The sequence below is a fragment of the Anser cygnoides genome, chromosome 19, assembly GCF_040182565.1.
Source record: "Anser cygnoides isolate HZ-2024a breed goose chromosome 19, Taihu_goose_T2T_genome, whole genome shotgun sequence".
NCBI lineage: Eukaryota > Metazoa > Chordata > Aves > Anseriformes > Anatidae > Anser > Anser cygnoides.
Window position 1 is genome coordinate 6,465,625 of NC_089891.1, and position 22,205 is coordinate 6,487,829.

General features: G+C 54.4%; 1 protein-coding gene across 1 annotated transcript in view; it reads left to right on the forward strand.

Annotated features, from left to right (window-relative positions):
- The window catches only part of CACNA1G (calcium voltage-gated channel subunit alpha1 G), a 132,943-nt gene that overhangs the window by 53,659 nt on the left and 57,079 nt on the right, over positions 1-22,205 (forward strand). Inside the window, 8 exon segments of the mRNA XM_066980267.1 lie at positions 11,292-11,443; positions 11,982-12,167; positions 13,285-13,399; positions 13,887-14,042; positions 17,835-17,903; positions 20,655-20,748; positions 21,342-21,526; positions 21,666-22,112. Of these exon segments, the coding sequence (XP_066836368.1) occupies positions 11,292-11,443; positions 11,982-12,167; positions 13,285-13,399; positions 13,887-14,042; positions 17,835-17,903; positions 20,655-20,748; positions 21,342-21,526; positions 21,666-22,112 (1,404 nt within the window).

Below are 22,205 nucleotides of genomic sequence, written 5' to 3' on the forward strand. Positions count from 1 at the left end.
CTCTGTTGCCCACCGCCTTGCTGGGGTTGCCCGAGGGTGGTCAAAGCTCCTTGCCATCACCAGGAGCGCCTCCAGGAGATGCTGGTGCAGGCTCCGGCTGTGCGTGCACCAGGGACCATCCCGCCTGGATGGATGGCAGGGCAAGCTCCTGACATCAAACACCACAAAGGCATCAGCTCCTTAATTCTTGGGATCGGGGGAAATCTGGCAGCGGGCTCCTGGCCTCTGCCCCCCCAGCAGGCGGGTGGAAGAAGAGGCGGATTTGGGTGGTGGGTACCAAGGGGAAGGGAGCAGATAGGCATGAGGGGACTCCAGACACTGTGGGTGGTTGCTTCCTCTGATGGTATTTTGAAGCTACTACCGTTCCAGATTCCTTTCTCCCAGGCATGTGGAGTGAACAGCGGAGCTGTTTTTATTAGTTCGTCTGCTTAAAGTGGCAGCGGAGAGCAGAGAGGTGTTTTTCTGTGAACTCGGAAGGCTTACAGTCTGCAGTTTCATAATCTGACAGTTACGAGAGCAGGAATTAGAGTGGAGAGATGGTGGACCAGGCCTTTCTGCGGGGATGATAAACACTGAAACATGTGATTTCTCTTTTACAAGAGCCTTGCCTGGAAGTGCAAGTGATCAGCCTCACCAAATTTATCTTCATTGGCCGATTGTTTGCAAAGAAGTGAGGGGGCTTGAAGAGTACTCGACTCCCTGAATTTCTATATTAAGCTCTCTGCTTATTTAATGAATATTTACCTTGTGGGCTTTTTCACACGAGGCTGGCCGGGGCACACCAGGCTATATTAGGATAAATACTTTCGGGACACGTTTTATGGTGCCACTGCTTACCAGCACCTTGCCAGGGGGAGAGGCCACAGCAGCAGCTCTGGTGCTCCAGGAGGGATGGGATGGTTGGGGTGGGAGGAAAAGGGTGTCCCGTGTCCCCAGCAGGATGGGGTGGGATTCAGCAGTCCTGGGACCACCCTGGGCTTCAGAACAGAGCTGCTCACCGCTGTAGCCAGGGGAGAGTGGTAAAACCATGGCAGGGGCCTCAGGGTTTCCTCTAAGTTCGTTCAGACAGGGAGCTCACTGACTTTTGCTCAGCATCAGGTTGCTTCCACGAGGCTCCTGCGTGCTCTGAGTGCCTGGCCAGGCTCGGCTGTGCACCCTGGGGTGCTGCCTGTCCTCCCCGGGCCCCCCAGCTCTGCCCCTGAGGGGTGCAGAGGGAGGCAAGCAGAGGCACGAGGTGCACGCAGCACTCAGCGCGTGGCCGCTGCCGCTGCTGGGCAGCACTGTGAAATTTTCCATCAGGGAGACGACAACCAGATTGCTGCGGATTATTAATGTGACTGCTAAAGAGCTTGTTTTTCTACGGAGATGAAGCAAAATGCAGGTAGAAACTATTAGCTTTGGGTAGAGAAATATAAAGGTGATTTAAGGGTAGGCTCCGGGGGATTCTAAATACACTGCTGAACCAATTGACTGATTCGCCTTAGGGAAGCTGAGACTCTGCAACGCTGCGGGTTCAAACGGCTAGGGCTTTGCAAAAGCTTGTTCTGCCACAGAGCGGGAGGGAAATGTGCTGCTAAAGCAGAGGGTTTGTGTGCTGCTTTCCCCCCCAGCCCTGGCTGCGAGCCAGGCTGTGCTCCATAATGTGCTGCTTTCTGTTTCTTAAAGTCCTTCCTCGGAGTGAAAAGCGAAGGCTTAGCACAAGGCGTGATGTTGGACTCCTGAGCAGGGGAAAGAATTCGGTGAGGGCTTCCTTAAGGAAGGGCTTGGGGTTTTGTTTTTGTTTTTAAAATCTGGTTCGCATTGAGCTGCCTGGCTGTGCCGATTTTCCTTGTCTGAACTCGCGTGGTATGAACTATACCCTACATATTCGTTTGTTTAAATAGCGCTTGAGTTTCAGCCACCGTCTCTGTGGTGTTGCACCATTGTTAGCGAGACAGAGGCAAGATCCCAGCCAGAGGGTCTTCCAAAGCCACAATGGCTGGAGCTCGTGGGGACTTGGATCTAGGCTGGGCCAAAACTCTGGGGTCTGTAAAGGAAGAGGAAATTGGTTCACGCCTCTAGGACCCTTTTGTTCATTTGGGGAAAGCAACTTGGAGAGGTGACGAGGGCGAATGGCTTTTTGGGACAGCACCCAAGGAGAGAAGCACATAACCCACGGGAGGCTGTTCTGCGTGGGGGAAGGGGCCGTGCTGACGTTCAGGAGCTCACGGTGGTATCTGAGGCTTAATTCCTCGTGGGTCGTGCTGCAGGCGCCACGGTACAGTTGACGTACAGTTGTCACCAGGAACTTCAAGATCTAATAGCTGCTGCGCCATGAAAATACCAGCCATCTGTGCCAGAGGAAAGCCTGCTGGCAAAATGGATTAAAGCACCTATTTATGTAAACAGGAGAGGCTGGAGAACGTGGCAGCCTCCCTAATTGGCGGCGGCGGGCGTTAAATTCTCAGGTCTCCAGGATGATGGGGAGAGGAAGGGGCAGAAAGGTCAGTACCTGCAGCTGCGCTGGAAAACCTGCCAGCGTGGAGGAGCTACGGGTTCAAGCATCTGTAATGGTCACCCAAACAGCATTTACGTGCTTGTGCTTCTGCCTGAATTCGGCGTGAAGGAAAGACGGGAGCTGAAAGTTATTACCTGCCTGGAAGCCTGGGGACCTCAGGATTTGCTTTGGGTCTTAAGCCAAGGCTGAGTGAAGGAATGCATAAAATGCTTGTAGCAGGGCAGAGACTCAAGACTGAGCTTGGCTCAGCCACTGGGGTTATTTTGTAGAGGTCTGAGCAGCCTCAGCAGCATCCTCAGCCCCTGCACGGGGCGGGAGGGCGAGAGCCCCCAGCCTGGGGGTCTGTGCCTCCTGGCATGGCTGGGAGAGATGGAGCTGCCAGCATGGGGACAGTGCTGTGCCTGCTCCCGTCCCCTTTTTATTGCATTCCCTGTGCTCTGCCCCTGCCCCAGACTCATTAACTGCTGCTCCAGATAACCAGTCGGAGATCAGGGATAAAAGTCAGTTCCCGAGTGACTTGCTGGTTCTGTTTTGTGTGTGCTGCCTGGAGGAACGAGGGTGCTCTGGGCATCAGAGGCACTTTTCTCCCAGGGCTGGGTGCTCAGGAGCACCCAAGCCAAGCCAAACATGCTGCAGCTGGACGCGGGAGTGGTGGCAGAGGGCAGCTGCAGATTTGTTGGGCACAGGGAGGCGGCTCCTTGGACATCTGTGCGTGCCGAAATGAGATTTTAACAAGTGCTCGTCCACCTCCTTAGCCCTGTGCTTTGGCTGGTCTGCACCCACTTAATAGCTAGCCTGACTTTCTTACTTTGAAGTTTGTAGTTTGACGATTCCTCCTATAAATCTGATTCGTTAGGCTTTGATGTAGGAAGGCCCGTGTGCATGTGCACGCATCCCTCTAAATCAAGGAGAAATCAAGGAGCCCTTCCCCGGATGGCCTCTGCCTGCTCCAAGGAGCCGAGGGGGTCCCACGTTCAGGCACGTTTTCCTTCCTCGAGATAGCTCCGCTTCCCCTTTGGTGCATATCCCATTTCTCTATTTAACTCCATTACACATCTCTCCAGCCCCGTGCCAGCTCATCTCAGCCAAGCGATCGGCGCCTTGGCAGCGCAGCGAGGCTTTCCCTCCCTCGGAGCCCGCTGTCTCTGCCCAGGGCTGGGCTTGCAGCTAGCCTCAACTCAATTTTTCAGCGCTACAGCTGCACAGGGCACTCAGACTGTAGGAAAACAAGGTGCCCTATAGATTTGCACGTGTTATATTCAATTAGCTCCCGCTTCAGCAGAAATTACTCTTATTAACGGTTTGTCGTTGGAGACTGGGGGAGTCAAATCAATGCTAATGGAAGTCATCAGAGCTGTTAATCACCAGGATCACTGACTTCAAAACCGGCTCTCCGTTTGTTATTGGGGGTAATTCTTTTTGCGGACCTCAGGGGTTCTTCCGCTCCTTGGCATTTTGAAGGGTTTATGAGGTCTTGTAGGAACTTGTGTCTGTTAATTGACTGGCTCACCAAGCTCCTTCAGGGCACCGTGCGAAACGCGGTGGTGCCACAGTCCTCACATCTGCTAAAAACGGGGCCCTGCCCATAAAGCAGGCTTCATCCTGGTTTTGGAGATTGCATCCTTTGAAAATTAAAGGAGCTCTCGTGCAGTGGGAAAATGATTATTATTTTTTTTTATCAGGCAATTCAGCTCTCCGCATGCTTTAGGGATAAACCTATGTGGATTCCTTGACATCCACTGAAGTTTTCTTGAGCTCTGCGGATGGGGAGCTCGAAGTGTCAATCCTCTCCGGTTAATTTTGCTCAGAGGCTGGGAACGCTCGGGCTGCCTTAGATCGTATCGTTACAGCTGTTGTTTCAGCTGCCAGCGGCACCCTCGTCTTATCTCTGCTCCGGCAGCGCTGGGGAGAAGCTGCGGCTCGGCGAAACGGCAAAATGATGTGTGCTCCAGAGACCCGCTTGGTGCCCGTGCCGATGACAAGTCGCTGCTCCCCGCAGATAGTCGGGCCTTTCTCTCTGCTCCGACTTTGATTATTGAGGTTGTTCCCCAAGCCGGAAAAAAAAAAACAGGGGGGGGGGGGTGGAAACAGTGCCCCACGGCTGCCCGTGTCCTCGCAGAGCCCCTCGTGCCCGCTCGGCCCCCGCTCCTGTCTCCCCACCAGGTTTCAGCTCTTTGTTACAGCGGGGTTTCTGCTGATGTTAGGACTCTACCAGCTTTCCCCCGTGGACGCCTGTCAGCATTAGAGATAGCGTTACCGGCACCAGAAACCCGGTTTCAGCAGAACTGGGCAGGAGCTGTACAGACAGCCTTTTCCTTTCTTTTCCTTTATTTTTCTTTTTCCCCCCTCTCCCCTTGGTACCTCTCAAGTACTAATGGGGAGATAAGTTTGGAACTTGGTTTAGATTAACGAGAAATAGAGGGCTTTAAATCTCAAGTACTTACAAGGTGTGACCAAGTGGAAATGCAGCTTTTGTTCAGCTTAAGCTCCTTCGAAACCTGGGCGGAGGGATGAGCCGGTTCATGTTTTTCTTGCATTTTCTGGGATAATATTCATCCGGAAATCTCAAGCTGGGAGAGATAAGGAGTTCAAGCGAGAATATCTGCTGTGTCTCCAGAGAAGGGTGTGGAGAGCACAGCCTGGGGTGTGCAGGGGGAGAGCCGGGTCTGCGGCCCTGTCAGGCTCCTGGGCAGGGCACGGGCTTTGTGGGGTCCCCACCGCACCCCTGTGATGGGTGCAAGGGGACACGGCCCCACGTGGGGACATGGCCATGACACCCAGCCCCTGCTTGCCCTGGGTCGGGTGGGAAGGGGCACTGTGAGCTGCAGGGGAGGGACAAGGAGGAGGTGAGGTGGTGCAGGGGGTCCCTGTGGTGCAGGCAGCTCGGATTTCCTCAGAATGGAAGCTGCCTGCTTCCTTTTCGTACGGTATTCCTTGCTGTGGCGTGAAATATTCAGTCCCCATTCAGCCTCCAACAGAATCCTCCTTTCCCATGCTGTGATGGGATGAAGCTGGGCTTGTTTGATTGCCTGTCAGTCGTCCCCATGTAACAAACATCTCTAAATCCTGGACATCATCCGTTCCCTGGAGCCGGGGGCTGGAGCTGGAAGGGATGGGGACAAGCAGGAGAGGTCCGCGGCCACGAGCAGTGACAAACCCAGGGGCTGAGGCTGTGCTGAGGAGCTGAGCAAAAGCTCTGCCATCCTGCTTTCTGAGTCATTTTCCAGGGGGAACTTTTCCATTTAGACCGGTTTGGCACAGAATGTGTAGCGAAAGCATCGCGGCACAGCGGGCTCTGGTTGAGCGCGGCGCAGGTTGGCGCGGCCGGACCAGGACAACAGCTAAAGCCCAAATCCTTCCAGGGAGCCTCAAAGGCAATGAATGTCATGGCTGAAAATATCCACGGATCCAGCTTCTATTTATAAAATAGCAAGCGGGCCTGCAGCTGAGAGGAGCGGCGCTTACTGGGGGGCCTTGAAGTGGATTTAGGGCGGCCGGAGCTCAGCAGGGGCTGCCAGCTCCAAATGCTGGGGAATCGGGCACGGCAGAGGGCAAGGGAAGGGTGCCTCAGGCTGCTAGTTATCTCTGCTTCTCTTCATCTGAATTCCTTGCATTTTGCCCCAGGAATTAGGGTCTTGCTCCTGCCTGGAAGTGGACTCAGTGTGTAGGTCCGTGCCCGCGCGGAGGGTGGAGAGGATCCTGATGGGAGGCGTCAGGCTGAGAAGCGGGGAGAGTCGCGTGTTTGCGTGACCAGTGTGATTTTTCTTGTGTGTATATATATATATATATTAAAAATCTGCAAGTGATGAGTCAGGAAAATGTTGTCGGTGTTTCCTGGGAAATAGCTGAGGTCGTTATTTTCTTTCTGTGGTATTTTGCTTTAGTTGCCATGGAAATGCTTTCAGAAGGGTTTTATTCTGCAGTCCTTTGAATGGCTTCGAAGTTTTCCTGCTGGTCTGGATCCGCTCACAGCAGCAGAGCCTCGGGCTCAGAGGGGACCTGCCCCCTGCCTGGTCACCCCACGCAGCCCTTTGTGCTGTGGCAGGACAGAAGGCTTTTTGTCTCCTGTTTGTGGTACAGGGGAAAGGCCTCTGTTACCTAGGTGGAAATCCAGCCCATCCCTTCTGCCATTGGAAACCTTGCTCAAGAACTTCTATTTGGTTTAAAAAAGGAAAAAAAAAAAAAAAAAGTAAAACACCAAAGTAATGCATTGTAGCTTATATCTGAGTGCTGAAAAAGGGGAAGGTGCTGGCTGAGCTCTGAGACACCCCTTGAGGTGTGTCATTCAGCACCTGGAAGCATTGTCCCTCGCCTCCCCTTAGCTCAGCCGTGCCCTGCGGAGCCGGGGCACCCTCGAGCCACCGTGAATTACTCACTGGCTCTGCTGCTTGTGGAAAGGGGGGGCTCGGGGGGGGCTCTGGGTGCTCCCCGCAGCCTGCATGGGGGCGGAGAGGTGAACGGGATAAATGCCTTCCGCTGGTGGAGCTGAAATGTGGGTAAGCCCTCCAAGTCCCCAGGTCTCCAGCCCTTCTCGCCCCTCCTGCACCCCAGCCTCCTCCCCGCCGCGCTCGTCTGCTACGCGGCGCTTATGAGAGGTGCCACGCTGTCCTCTCCCACGGTGTGTGCTGCCAGAGCTCGTCAGTGTGCTCTTGGGTACATCAACAAATCGACACTGCACAGGCACAGGGCTAACAGGGGATGATTTATCCAGGGCACCACGTCTGTGTGTCCAGCGGGGTGAGGTGTCCTGGGGATGAAATTCAGTGTTTATGGGGAGGACTCGTGGGAAGAGCTGGTGTTCCGCACCATGCCTGAGGTGTGCTTGGATCTTGTTCTTTCTGGGTGCTGTTCATTTAATCATAGGATGCTTTCCTTTTAATTAGTCACTGCTGCTACTGATGAGGAAATTAGCAGGCTCTTCTCTTAATGGAAAGTGTGACTCCAGCAGATGCGCTGTGATGGAGCGGTGTGCGGGAGGCTTTCTGCGGCACGAAGCTGGGCGATTTGCACCTTGAGTGTGCGGACACACATGGGGCCGTGGTTTCCTGCAACACATAACAAACCCAGACGGGTTCCTTCTTCCAAATACATCACTTAGTGAAAGGATCGATGCTGCTTACCTCCCTGCCTGGTGGATCCTGCAGGGAAGATGCTGCAGGCTGCTTGCTCCAGCCCCCGGAGCTATCCGTGCCGGGTGTCCCTGGCTCGCTCAGGTGTGTTGCATCCAGAGCTGGTCAGTCCTGGTTTGATGAGACAGCTAGTGCCAGAGAAGGGGAAGTTATCAAAACTGAAGCTGGTTGTAGGAGGGGAGCCCTTTCAATGAACTCGCTTCCAAAAAAAAAAAAAATCTATTGAAATATGTTGTCTGAGATATTTGAAACATCCATTTGAACGTTTGGGGAACAAAAAGCTCGTGTTCTTCAAGCTGACTTATTTCTATTTTTTAATTTCAGATGATTTACAGTACAGAGCAAATGGATAAGGGAATAGGGACTGAAACGGGGGGAAGGCTTGCAGAAATTTGGAGACGCAGTGTTTCAGTTCGGAGATGCAGGGTTTCAGTTCCCCACATCTGAAACTCCTCTGTCTTGGTTTGGATCGGGTGACAGTTTTAACTCCCACGGGATGAAGAAGCCACTTCCCTGCAGTATTTTAATGATGTCTAAGGAAAGATGCCTGAGACGCATTTTTGATTTCTCTAAGGCAGAAGCATCTCCTTAACAGCCTTGTTATCTGTGTGTGTCTGCAGCTCCCCGGGAATCCCGCAGCGGGGGCTCTCGGAAGCGCCCCCGGGGCCCGAAGCCCTGCTGCCAGCGGGGACGCGCGTCCCCTGCGGCAGGTCCGCAGCCTCAGCCCGCTTCCATCTGCAGAAATAATTCCCATGCGTGTGAAAGCAGCACTTGCGGCCAGGGCCTGGGCGAGCGCCCCAAGGGCTGGCAGCGGTGACGTGTCCCTGGGAAGGGACCCAGAGCCGAACAGGGACCCGGGAGCTGTGTGCTGGGGACTCCCCTGCTGGGAACCACCACGAAACCCCTCGAGTAACTCATGTCATCCCCGCCCACTGCTCAGGGACCTGCTGCTTCCCAGGAAAAAATAATTCCACGGCCCCAGAGCGCTTGGAGCAGCCGCTCCCCCCTCGCCTCCCTCCATGGCAGCACCGGGCTGCCCTGGGGCTGCGCCTTGTCTCCGGCCCCAGGGGAGAAGTCTTCCCTTCCCGTTCCAACCTCTCTTGGCCATTAATCTCGGATTTTGGCTATTCTCAGCTCTGTTTCAGGAGATCCCACTCCTCGTTTTTGTTGTGTGCACCCAATGTCTCCAGCGTTAATATCCTTTTCCTGCAAGGGCAGTAGGAGCGCATGGAGGAGGAGCAGGGTTCAGGTGTTTTTTTGGGGGAAAATGCAACAGGAGATGGGGCTGACAGGGGGCAGGATGCTGATCAGTAGCGGGGCACTGTGGGGGCCTGTCCCCTCTGTGGATGGCACTGCGGGGACATCCATGACCCCATAGTGGGACTCAGTGCTGCGGGCCTGGCTGTGGCCACCAGCTGATTTTGGCCCCCTCTGGTTTCCAAAACGGTCGGGAGAAACTGTGCTTCCAGCCCTGGCAAGGCGCTGCCTGTGCTTTCCCTGGGCACAAAGGACAACGTCTCCGCTTCTGGGGAAAGCAGAGCCCTCTCTGTCCTCGAGCTGTGCTGGTCCCTGAGGAGACCACGCGATTCCCACCCACGGCTTCCCAGAACTCGTCCCCTTTCACCTCTCCGAGCGGAGGCTGAGGTCCTGACCCTGCTGGGAGGGCGGCAGCCGGCAGCGGTGCCCCCGATGGCTGCGGGCACCGCGATGCCACGAGCTGCAAGCTCCGCGCTCCCTGCTCCGACACTGATGGGTTCGGAGGCCGGGCCAGGAGCTCCGTGGTGCCCCGGGTGGCACCAGCCTCCGTGCCTGGTTAGCGGTGCCAAAGGGTGAGAAGGAAAGCCTCCAGGAACCCGCTGCTTTTCCCAACGGCGTTGCTGCAGTAATGAGAGCAGCACCGGGGCGCTTCTGAATGAGTTGGCTTTTTTTCTGTGTGACTAATGTAGACTTTTAGCTGTTTGGAATTGTCCTGAGGGGCGACTCGACCTACAGGTTCTTGGCCTATTTGTGACTTTGTGTCTGAGTGCTCCCAGAGGTATACGCTGTTAAAGCAGCGCTGTGTTTAATGTCAAGAGCATTTGTGCTTCAGCTCTAGATCACGTCAGGTGTGTGCTTGGAAAGCTCTGGCCAAGGGATCTGCTCCTCCACAAGCGTGTATGAGACACAGGAAGCATTCCAGTTCTCCCCTCACTGTCCCCCCCTTTTTTTTTTCCAGTTACTTTTTCTTTTTGATGCTGCCATTTCCCGCTTTGCTACCTTGGCACCACTGCTTTGTCATCACAGGCTCCCACCGGAATCAGCGCAGGTCCCTGGGGTTACACCGGCGTGCTGAGACAGCAGCAGTCTGGTTTGGGTCTCCATCTTCCATCACACTGGGCTTGGAGGAATTGAGCTAAAAGGGCTTGGCCTCGGTGCTGAGACATTGACGTGCAGAAACAAAGAAAGGGAGTTAAAAGCCCATGTGGGTTTTACTGTCTATTTGCCAGTAAAGCTTTGGTTACTGGGGTTTCTCAGGCCTCCGAACCGTGGCTGATGATGCTGTGAGCAAGGTGGTGACCCTGCCCCCAGCCACCCCCTGCTGCTCCCACGCTGCTGGGTTGGGGTTGGGTTTGGGACAGCTCGTGCCGCCCCGTGGCCAGGTGTTGGCAGCTCCTGGCATGCTGTAGGAAGTTTTTGTTGCTGCTGTTGGCCATAAAAGTGTTTCATGGAAGTGGTGGGTGCAGTCAGCATCCCACCCATGTACATCATGCCTTGGCTTCTGCGCCTGGTGCAGCCGCCCTAAACCCGTGCGTCATGAAATTGGGGCTGTGCATTGGGGTTACACGGGGAGAAGGGCTCTGCTGCTGCTGCAGGTTCTGCTCCGGCCTTTCCTGTCGATGAAGATTCTGATTGTGAACAGACTACACCGTCGGTTTTTGTCTTTTGCCATATGTTTTCCAATAATGCTCGCCCACCCGCCGGGGAAAGCGCAGCGCTCGGTGTCTGCAGGCATTGTTGGGAACCCTCTGCGAAATATGCTAGAAAAACATGAAAGGTATTAATTTAGGTCTAAGATTACGAGAAGCCTGTTTGTTGTGGTTTTTGTTGTTTGTGTTTTTTCATACCTCTATTTTTAGATTGCCATTCTGAAATGCCAGGTTTGTGCCCTTTTTGCAGGAGAGGAATTCAGGGCTTGCTGGTAATGAGGTTTTATTGAGACGTTTCAGGTATAACACCTAAAGTTTCTGCTCTTGAAAATTTGAGCTCAAATCTTTTGATGAGACACTAAATAAAAAGGCAGGCTTGAAATGCTGTTTACGTGAGAACCATCCAAGTTTCCTTTCTGTTTAAGGAGACTTGGAGGATATGAAAACGTTGAGGCTCGGTGCGTGATGCTCTGATGTAAACCTCCCGTGGTGGTGCTAAAGCTGTGCTTAACGTGAAGTCCACGTCTGGATTTACTTCCCCAGCTTACAGCAGACATATAAAACTTAAATACTTGAATGGCATTTTTTTTCTCTCTCCTGGGCTTTCAGCGAGCTGTTGCCACGTCCTCCTTATACTGTTTCCACCAGTGTCCCTACCCCTTCCGTGGGCTGATGTATTTCAGGTGTAAGTGCATGTGCCTAACAAACAGAGCGGTCGGAGCTGCTGATCTTGTCCCTTTCCTCCCCTTCCTTCCCTAGCCGGAGGAGCTTACCAATGCCCTGGAGATCAGCAACATCGTCTTCACGAGCCTCTTTGCCCTGGAGATGCTGCTGAAAGTCCTCGTTTACGGTCCCTTCGGCTACATTAAGAATCCATACAACATCTTTGATGGGATCATCGTGGTGATTAGGTACACAACCAGAGCTTGCTTTATGTGTGTTTCCCCTCGTTTGACTGGTTCATTAAAACAGAAAATAATGAAGAGTGGGCATAAATACCTTCCTATGTCAATTCTGTAAATTACTGCACTAAGATACAATTACTAATATACGTCTTGGGGTTATTTTATGGCCATTTTAGAGAGAAGCCTGCACAGAAAGCTATCCGTCCTGATGTCCTGGGAAGTCTAGCATCCAAGTGGCACAACCAGTGCCCAATTAAGTAGCTGTCTGGCTGTTGGCACGAGCAAAGGCTGTAATTGCACCTGCAGCTGCAGCCGCTGATTTGCAGGCGTGATTTTGACACTCTGGTGGGGCTCTGCTCCTTGCGAGCCTGGACGGCGTCCAGCCCGCAGGAGGCATTGGCAGCTCCTCTCTGCCCAGGGCCAGCTTCCCGCTTCCCATCCTTCTTCCCTCTGAGTTTCTCCCTCTCCTTTGCTTCCTCTCCTCTGTGCCTTTGCGTTGGGCATTGCCTTCTCATCCCACATTGGCCTCTTTTTCCCCTCTCAGCGTGTGGGAGATCGTGGGCCAGCAGGGCGGGGGCCTCTCTGTCCTGCGGACCTTTCGGCTCATGCGAGTGCTGAAGCTGGTCCGCTTCATGCCCGCCCTCCAGCGCCAGCTCGTCGTCCTCATGAAGACCATGGACAACGTGGCCACCTTCTGCATGTTGCTGATGCTCTTCATCTTCATATTTAGGTGGGTGTTGGGTGAGAGACGTGGATCCCTGGTCCTGTGGTTGCTCTCGGTGCTCAGGGGTCCCTACCAGGGCTTGTCTGAGCGAGCGGCCCCATTTCAGTCCAGTGCTGGCAGCGGCTTGCTGGCTGATTCCTCTTAACTCTGGCCAATTGAGACGTCTGTCTTTGCAAGATGATTTGCAAGGAAAAATCTTTGGGCTGGAGGATTCCTTGACATCCCCCCAAGACAGCAGTCCTGTTACTTACAGATGAGCAGAAAGCCAGGTGCTAAAAATACTGCCAAGGAGAAGGGCAGCGTTCCTAAAACACAGCCAGCTGTGCTGGTGCTCGTGCTCTGGCCTGGCCTCTGTGCAGAAGTGAGGATCTGCAGTGGGGATGTTAGAAAAAAAGCTTGGTGTGACCCTGAATTTTTGGGTTTTGGTCTAGATTTCACAAAGAGCCTGGCCCTTGTAGCAGCTGCTTCTCCTGCAACCCGAGGGCTGACAAAAGCCTGTCCTTTCATGGAGCAATGTTCCTTTCCCCAGTGAGACACTTTGCTCGAAACACCGTTTGCCGCCGTGGTGCTGAGCAGAGCTGTGAATAATTTGATTATTCAGGTTACCGGCCGAGAGCAGGGGAAAACAAATCATTCTTTTAGCATCAGTCTGAAATGAAAGGTATTCTGTTTTCTTGTCAAAATCAGGAAAGATGTTGTGGGTCCCTTGATAGGGTTCATTGAGGCATTTCACAGGAACCCTTTTTGTCTTCCTAATTCAATTTAAGCCTGTTTTGCTGAAAATGTGTCATTGCAAAACAGAAAGTCAAAACATTTTGTTTAGAAAATGTTGAAACAGAATGTTTTGACTTACAAAAAAAAAAAAAAAAAACAACAAAGGAGAAGAAAAAGAAGTATCAGGCATGCTTTTTGGCTGAAACCGTGTGACAGGTCTGACCCAAATTCACAGTCCGTTTGCGTGATCTTGAGGTATGTTTTTCAGTGAATGAATGATTCATCTTAAAAAAAAAAAAAAAAAATCAATAAAATGTTGCCTGGCTGAAGTCAGGAGGCACAGTCAGCCCTGCCGTGTGGCTGCTCCTCACCGCCAGCCCCCGTTCAGCCCGTGCGCTCTGCCTTGCAGCATCCTGGGGATGCACCTCTTCGGCTGCAAGTTCGCCTCCGAGCGAGACGGCGACACGCTGCCCGACAGGAAGAACTTCGACTCCCTGCTCTGGGCCATCGTCACCGTTTTCCAGGTACAAACCAGAAAGCACCCAGCTCGTGTGCGTTTTGGGGCTGCGGGGGCCGGGGGTGCTTTCCATGGCATCTGACAGAGCTTAGCGAAACTCCTTGCCACGGGAGGGAGAGGACCTTACACCACGAGGGAGGGGACAGAGGGGGTTCCAGGCCGTATTAGCAAATAAATCAGAAGGCTAAAGAAGAGAAACCCCAGGGCAGGAGTTGCACGGATATGCCCCTTGGTGCAGGGGGGAGCCAAGGAGCGTGGGGGACGGTAGCTCCTCCAGCTCAGGAGATGGCTTGGGGCACGTCTGTCCTCCAGAGGACTTCTGGGCAAGCAGAAGTGTGAGCCCTCTTACTGAAGAAGCACTGAGCTGTGCTGAAATAACGACTGTGGTTATAGCTGTGGGTGGCAGCCCAGAAGTGGGGTGCCTGTCTGTGTCAGCAGACACCCAGCGCGCTGTTCTCTGGTGCCTCCATTTTCCTGATACGTTTTCTCTGCAGATTTTGACCCAGGAAGACTGGAACAAGGTCCTCTACAACGGCATGGCATCTACCTCCTCCTGGGCTGCTCTCTACTTCATTGCTCTCATGACGTTTGGGAATTATGTTCTCTTTAACCTGCTGGTGGCCATCCTGGTAGAGGGTTTCCAGACAGAGGTAATGTCCTCATGCTCGTGCCTTCGCTGTCTTTTTTAAAGTTTTCAGGGCCTCCAGACCAGACCCAGGAATTCTGATTTCTGAAATGGGCAGCAATACATCTACAGCAGTGGCACATGAAAAGAAGTGGGGAAAATATAAGGTCTTTTCTTTTTTTCCCTTCTTTTTCCTTAGTTAGGGTGCAATTTAATACAGCAAGCCCTTTAAGTGAAGGGCTTAAATGAAAGGCATTGTTAGCGTTAATGCGGGAGGGAGAATTCAGCGGTGAGTCAGGCACTGCGGATGGGATAACTGCTATGACAGTGTCTCTGAAATGCTTCTTGCCGTGCTTGTGAGCTAGATTAAAACCCCTCCTGAAAACTTACGCAGGCTGCCGGGAGATTAGTCTGATTGCCTATTTGATGGTCTGCGCTGATGGAGCATCTCATCCCCAGCACTGCAGTGCTCTCCCCAGTTTAACTTGAGTGGGTTTTCATCCCTGCCAGCTGGGAACCTCCACGAGGCAGCTGTGGGCTTCCATGAAGGGCAGGGGGGGTGGTGGCTTTGAGCTGCACATTTTTCCCCCAAACTGTTCAGCTGGGAACGAGCGAGCATGTCGGCCAGTCCCCAGCGTGGGGACCTGCCATGCCCACTGCCCTGCAGGGGTTGTCCGACTGCTGAGATGGTCGGTGGGAGCAAGGAGATTTTGCACCCTACCTGGGGTTTAGGGAGGGATATATACCCTAAAACCATCCACTGGGATCTGCTTGTATGGGCTGTGCTTCTACGCATTATCTTTGCTTTTTATTAAGCGTGCTGGGGTGACTGAATATTATTTAAGGTTTGTTGCTTATCATCCTATCCTACCAGCTTATGAAGGGCTATGCACAGAACCGTATTTATTTTTATTAGTATTAATTTTTTTTTGCAGTGCAGTTTAGAGTTACGTTAATGGGGTCATACCAGGAGAAGATAGCTAGAAGATTTTTTTTCTCTTTTTCTGTATCGTCTCTCTCTGTGTTGGTGCTTTCCTGTTTAATTGTTATTGCTGTAGCTGTTGCTCTCTGTAACTCCCCCCCTCCCATTCAGCCGAAGGGAAAGTCACTGCCAGGTTCTCCTCAATAGCTCGATGTTCCCTTGCCCGAGTGAGAAGAGGTAAAATCTCCTTGTCTGCTTGCGGAGTGGTGACGGCTTTGAAACCCACCCTTTGCTCAGGCTAGCAAATTGATTCTTCAAAGGTCGCCCAAGTGGAGGAGCCCCCTCAGCCCCCACGTCTCGCTGGCCAGGGCTCAGCCTTGCAGTGCGGCATCCCCTTTTCTGCCCCCCAAGTCCTCAAGGGCGGTGACACCCTTGGCCAGCGCCAGCTCTGCAGCCTGGCCCCACGCTACGAGCACCCCGAGCTCGCCCGCAGCACGTTCCCACCCGCACACCCTGCACGCCCGTGGTGCTGGGCAGCAATTTCTCACGCTTGCTTTGCGGCCAGCTGGTCCCGCGGCACGGCTCGCTGTAAGGTCATGCCCTGCCTTAATGCTCTGCGATTTTATTCCTCCAGCCATGTCCTTAAGGTTATGTCTTCCTCACGCTGCTACCAAGAGGCGAGCACAGGTCGCTGGGACCAGGACCCAGCGCAGCCTCCGAAGCCCAGACCCCTCTCTGCCTTTCGGGGCTAATTCTGCCCAACCACGGCAATTTCGATGGGCTCGCACCCGATTTGTGTAATCTGCGACTCTGCTTACAGTGCTGTTTGATGTCTCAGCCTTTAGGATGGCGTTTTAGTAATCACCTTCCTTCCACGTCCTTGTTATCCTGAGCTCTCAGCGCTCCCCCAGTAAATGGAAACGTGATAAAGACAAACCTCGGCCGAAGCCGAGCTCTCCGCAGCAGACGGGGAGCGAGCACATGCCGAGGCCAGGAGCCTGAGGTCACCGCGGTGGGAGCCAGCACTGCCGCAGCAGACGGACCCTTGCCCGCCAGCTCCAGCCTCACAGCTTTGTGTTTATTCAGCTTTGCTCCTCCAACACATCTCATTCTGGTTTTTGCTAGCAAGCGCACAAAGGCTCCTCTCCGAAGCAAAATTAATAGAGAGATCATCACTCGCTGTAAACAAACCCCTGCATCTCTCTCCAGTGGTTGCACTCAGCCCTTCTCCTGAGTTAGGTGTTTTTCCATTCTCCTTCAGCTGTCTGGGCTGAAACTCAATCCCAGGGCTGCTGCCTTTATCTTCCCGGTCCTTGACTGCCTTCCCTCAATCTGCGAGCACCTCGTTAATTTTAGTGCATGGCTTTGCAGCCCCAGTTGCTAGGCAGCAGATGTATATAAGCAGTTGGGAAACAAAAAGGACCTGTTCCAAACTTTGAATATGGAGCAATATATTTTGCAGGGTTGAGTTTCTTTCCCTTTCTTTTCTCTCCTTTTTTTTTTTTTTTTGATAACCTGCTTCTCTCGTGCAAGAGGCACACGCAGCACTTTATGCAACGCGGTTATTTTTGGACGCGCGCTCTCTGATTTAACTTGGGTCTGGCGTTCGTGCGGGGAAGGTGAGCAGGGGACTCCGTCTGATGGAGCTGCTAATTTGAAATCGCTGCCTGAACTCTCAGGTCCCTGCCCTTGGGATTTCTCTCTTCGAAGCAAACAATGACTCCTCTTTGTCAGACATAAAGCTCCTCTCCTGAGGGACTTCCTGACAATATTATCTCCAAAGCGTGTTCTTCCATTGGCGATCCTCCCACTCTCGTGTTCCCTTGTCCTCCCTCACTCCTGGCTCTGGCTCTCCCCCTGCCTTGTGCCCCCCCCGGGGCCACCCCCGGCATGCCCACTGGCCCCTGCCAGGAAAGATGCTGCCTGCACTCCGGGTGTAGCAGCAGGAAACAGGGCTTTGACTTCTGAAGAAGACGACAACTTCTTCATTTTCCCTTTGTAGAGATTTTTGGATGGTGTTTTTGTTGCATCCTTTTGCATTCCTATCAGCTTTGTCGGGATTGTCCTTGTGAAAGAAAAGTGTCTCCGTGTGTTCTTTCGATGGCTAGTCCACACCTGTCTCTTTCTTACAACCACAGACTTTACATTAAGTGTCTGTTGCGTGGCTTGCAAGACACTGTTCTCCCACCCAGACCCCCAAATTGATCAGTCTTAAACTCTTCATCCCGGCCTGGAGCAGGGCAAAATGGCATTGGCACGTAGAGGAGCAGTTAAGGAGGGGGTACCCTGTGCCTCCTGGTGCCCCACACCATGCGCCCAGGGCCATGCCTGCTTCCCCAAGTGCTGCTGGGGCCGACGGCAAGCAGAATGGTGCAAATATCTCCGAGTGGGCCAGGAAATACTGATTTCTGGCACTGTGAAGAGGTGCTGGAGGTATTTTACCTGGCTGTAAGAGGACTGATATTGTGTTAATCAAACATTCATTAAAAGCCTCCACTGCTGCTTAATGACAGCATAATAAATAGAGATCCCATTATGCAGCTGCAAAAAGGAAAAAAAAATCGTGTTTTCAATAATTAGCTGGTGTTTCATTAGCACAATTATCACTTAGGAGCTGAATCAAGCTCTCTGTTTGAAACACTTAATTTAAAGGTAAGGCTGGCCTCTTTGGAGGGCTGTGCTCCACCTGAGGTCTTCCACCCTCTCCCCGCGGAGCTGGCTCTCCATCGTGGCCGCACGCTGCCTTTCTCCTTCCCCGCCTCTCCTTGTTTTTATCCCGATTGATTGATTGATTTTTTTTGACTCCCCGCTCCGTTCTGCTGTTGAAAGTGTGAAAATTGAACCCCCCCTTCCCCTTCCTTCCCCCCCCCCTCCCTGCCCCCGTTTCTCCTTCAGGAGATCTCCAAGCGAGAAGACGCGAGCGGGCAGCTGAGCTGTATTCAGCTGCCTGTCGACCCGGCGGCGGTACGTACGCCCGCGCATGAGCCCACCCGTGCCCCCCGTGGTTGTGTCCCTCGTGGCGCCTGGTCACCCTTCCCATCGTAGTAGCTGTCGTGCTTTTGGGGGTTGTCGGGCTGGTGTCGTTCCTTTCTTTTTGTCGTCCTCATTGTCAAGTCAGCCTTGGTTTTGAGTCCTGTCCTTCTCTGGGGGAGCCGCAGGAACGAAGGTGGGTGCTTTGGGGTGGCTGATGGGGCTCCAGCCCCAGCTCTCGCCGACCCCTTTGTGCAGCCCTAAAATGGGGTAGGCTCTCCCATGGGGCTTGCATCAGCTTGCTCCGAAGTGTGCTCGCAGCCCGGTCACAGCCGTGGAGGTGTGGGTGGTGATGCTGGGAGCAGCTCCTGGCACCCAAGGGACCTGGAATCCATCCCCTGAGTGCACGGCTGTGGGTGCAGGAGCCCCACGCTCTGCAGGATGAGGTGGGACAGAGGCAGGCACCCCTGGAAGATGCTCTGGGGTGTCCAGGGAAGGTCGGCTGTGATGTGGGGTCCCGGCGAGACTCCCCCACACATGGAGCAGGTCAGGATGAGCGGGTGGCAAAGGGCCACAGCAAGCCGCACATCTCCCAAGTGCCGCGTGCCCCGAGCCTGGCTCGTCTGCCGACCTCATCTTTCTCTTCACCACCCCCTTCCCTTTCTGCCCTCTCTAAGACATCTGGCTTTAACTTCAGAACAAAAGCCCTTTTCCATCATACCCAAATGCGCTCTGTCACCGCGGGTACACGCTGCCTTAGCCGCGGTGCCGCGGGGTCCTTCTTGACGTACCCTTGTTTTCCCGAAAGGCTTGTAACTCCCTCTTCTCTCCTAACCCCTTTTCTATCCAGAAAGGCAAACTGGGAGTGCAAGAACAGGTAATGGGCAGCAGCCCCGGGCGCGGTGCTTGCCGCAGCGTGCTGGGGCTGGCGCTTGCTGGTTCGCAGGGGACGCTTCTGCGCCCCCGCTGTGGGGTTTGGTGCTGGGGGGAGTCCCCTGTGGCTCCGCTTCCCCCCCTCGGCGCACATCTCGTTGTGCACCCTAAAACTTTCCTCCGGGCTGTCGAAGAGCACTCCAGGAATATGAATTACGTTGGATTTTTTTCCCATTATTTATTCGTCTTTAATAACCCATTAGGGAGAAGTGAGTAATTCCTGGCAGGCCCCCGGAGCTGCGGAGCCGGCGGCGGGAGCGTCCCTGCAGCCAGCTGGAGCCCGCGCTCGCTGGAGGCAGACAGCCCTGAATCCAGGGAGGTTCGGGCCAGCCTGGCTTCACGGCCCCTTCTCGCAAGGTGCATTCCTGACCTTTCCTGCTTCCTGCAGGGCGGGCTTCCCTGAATAGCACAGAAGTCCTGAGTGCTCAGGAGGGGAAGAGAAGAGCCAGCTCTTCGCATCACACTCTCTTTTGCTTTAAGACTGTGTCTGAGAGTGTCCAGCCTGCCTGGAAAAGAAACAAAAAGAAAACAAAGCAAAAAAAAACACCCTAACTGTTTAGCAAACCATCTGGGGAGCAGCAGAGCTTACCCCTCCGGAGTCTGCCCTAACCAAGAGGTGCACAGCACTGGACCTGGTGTCGGAGGCCATTCCCCCTCCGGCCCCATGCTGCTGTGCTTTCCTCCAGGCTGGAGCCCCTCTGCCTTTCTCTCACCAGGAACCCGAGCACCAAACCTCCACAGGGGCTCCCGGGGTGCAGCTTGGCCTTGGGGTGGGGTTTCTGGGGCTCCTGGTTTCTCCCAGCTGAAGTGAGGGTCTGCTTGGCTTCTCATCCCGGCACCCTGCCTCCCTTCCCTGCCCTCCTCCCTCCTGATGTGCCTCACGCCGGGGTCTGGTGCCCTTTGCCAGAATGTCTGAGCGTTTTCAGCCCCAAATCCCTCTCTGTTGGATGGGCATCATTCTGGCAAGCACCTTTTCCTGCCGGATGGGTCCTGACTATACCACACCCTAAGCACCTTTCTGCAGTGCCAATGGACAGAACCGTGCAGGGAGGTCCCTAAGCGGGTCCGAGCCACGAGACTGAGCAAGAGCCCAGGCACCACGCTGCGAGAAATGGTAAACCTCGTCCCTCCCCTCCTGAGGACGGGCCCGTGTCCTCGGCAGCTCTCAGGATTTGAAAAGAGGCAGTGGAATTTGTGTAAATCCCCCAAACTTCTGCTTCTGCTGTGTTGCAGCTGGAGGGTGCGTGGCCACCCAGGGGCAGCTGTTATCAGGTACCTCTTGGAGCCTCTTCCATCAGCTGCGTGGGACAGTCAGGGTCCCTCGTGTCCCTTCTGAATCTTCACTTGTTTTGTCGAAGCATTGCTAGAAAGAGCCACGTGAATGCCCATGCACAAGGAGCTTTAAGCTACGCTACAGAAACTGAGAGAGATGAGTAGGGTCAATTTTTGTCCCAAAGTTGCTTGTCAGATTCCTTCCCTCATATCCACCCAGTGTATGATTCCAGCAGCACAAAAATAAGCAATGCTTTCTGGAGGTGTTTTTTTATTTTTATTATTTTTTATTTTTTTCCCCTGATCCTTTTCTGGGACTGCGTTTGGAATCAGAGGCAGTCTGTCTTCCTGGTAGGAGGTTAATTAGTCTGTGGTATAAATATGTGCATGCCTCATTTTGTGAAAGGTGGTGTTGCATCGTGGTACAAAATGCGGTGGATCCGTAGGTGTGTTGTTGGCAGTGGGAATCCATTTGTCGGAGGGGTGTCCGTGTGGTGCAGCCCTCCATCCTCCCTGCTGAAGCGCTCTGCTTTGCTCCAGGGTGACGCTTCCAAGTCCGACTCGGAGGGCGATCTCTTCCCCCGCAGCCTGGAAGAGGAGGCCGGACTGAAGAAGAACTTGTCAAACCCAGCCTGTGAGTAGCAGCCCCGGGACACCCGTCCCTGCTGCAGAAACCCCGCTCTGCTGCGAAAACCATGTGTCCTGGATGGGGAAGAGCCCTCCTGGGGAGGATGCGTTCATCCCGGCCCGCAGGAGGCTTGTGCTGTGGGGTTGGAGGGCAAGCTGCAAAGGGAGATGCGATGGCATTCAGGCACATGTTCTCATTGCCGGGCACGAGGTCTGGGTGTTTGGAGCATCCCTGCAGGGGCACAAGTGGAGGAGCCCCCCAGGGGGAGCGAGGAAGGAGGAGGATGGAGAGGAGAGAGGGAGCCCAGCGTGGGCACGGGTCTCCAGGGGAGGAGCTCGCAGGGCTCAGTTGAAGGGTTAAGGGGCAGCAGATAACAGATTTGCTCCCCTTTCTCATCAGTGCCATTCCTAACTTACACCCTGCTCTTTCCCTGCCATGTTGGAGGAAGGCTCTCGGCTCTCCAGATGGCTTTTTGGCCCCCATCCTCCTGACACTTGGAGGAGAAACACCTCCCATGCAGCTGCTCCGCCTGCCCGAGAGGAGGCTGTGAGCATGCCCCAGGATCAGGGGGGCACCTAAACACCACTTGTGTCTTCCAGTGATGGCCCTGAGCGACCACCCGGAGCTGAAGAAGAGCCTCACCCCGCCGCTCATCATCCACACCGCCGCCACGCCGATGCCCATGCCCAAGAGCGCCGTGTTCGGCGAGGCCGCGCAGGGCTACGAGTCGCGCCGGGCCAGCGGCGTCTCCGTGGACCCCGCCGCCTACGAGCTCAAGTCCCCGGTAGGGACCTGAGCACCCTGTGGATGCTCCACGGGCACCCGCCGGGCTCACGGGGCTGTTTCGTGTGCCCGAGCCGTGTGGGGACAGCCCGACACAGGTGGGTGGCATGGTGCTGATGCTGTCCCCGTCCCTCCTGCAGCCCAGCGCCCGCAGCTCCCCGCACAGCCCCTGGAGCGCCGGCAGCAGCTGGACCAGCCGCCGCTCCAGCTGGAACAGCATCGGCCGGGCGCCCAGCCTCAAGCGGCGGGGCCAGAGCGGCGAGCGCAGATCCCTGCTCTCTGGAGAGGGGAAGGAGAGCTCGGAGGACGGGGAGAGCTCGGATGAGGAGCGCTCCAGCCGGGCCGGCAGCTTCAACGGGTCCTTACCTCATCGCATGGAGTCGCTGGAGACAAAAGGCTCCTTCGACCTCCAGGACACCCTGCAGGTGCCTTCCCTGTACCGGACCAGCAGCATGCACAGCAGTCGCACCTCCGCCTCCGAGCACCAGGACTGCAACGGGAAAACCTCTCCAGGCCTGCTGGTACACCAGCTCCACCTGGACGACCCCCGGCAGGACTGCGATGACGGCGATGATGAAGGCAACATGGTAAGGAAGTGCCAAGTGTTTGCTTTTGGCTTTTTTTGCTCGACCGAGTGCTATCTGTACCTGTCTTAAGAGCACGCTGGTGGGTACAAAACT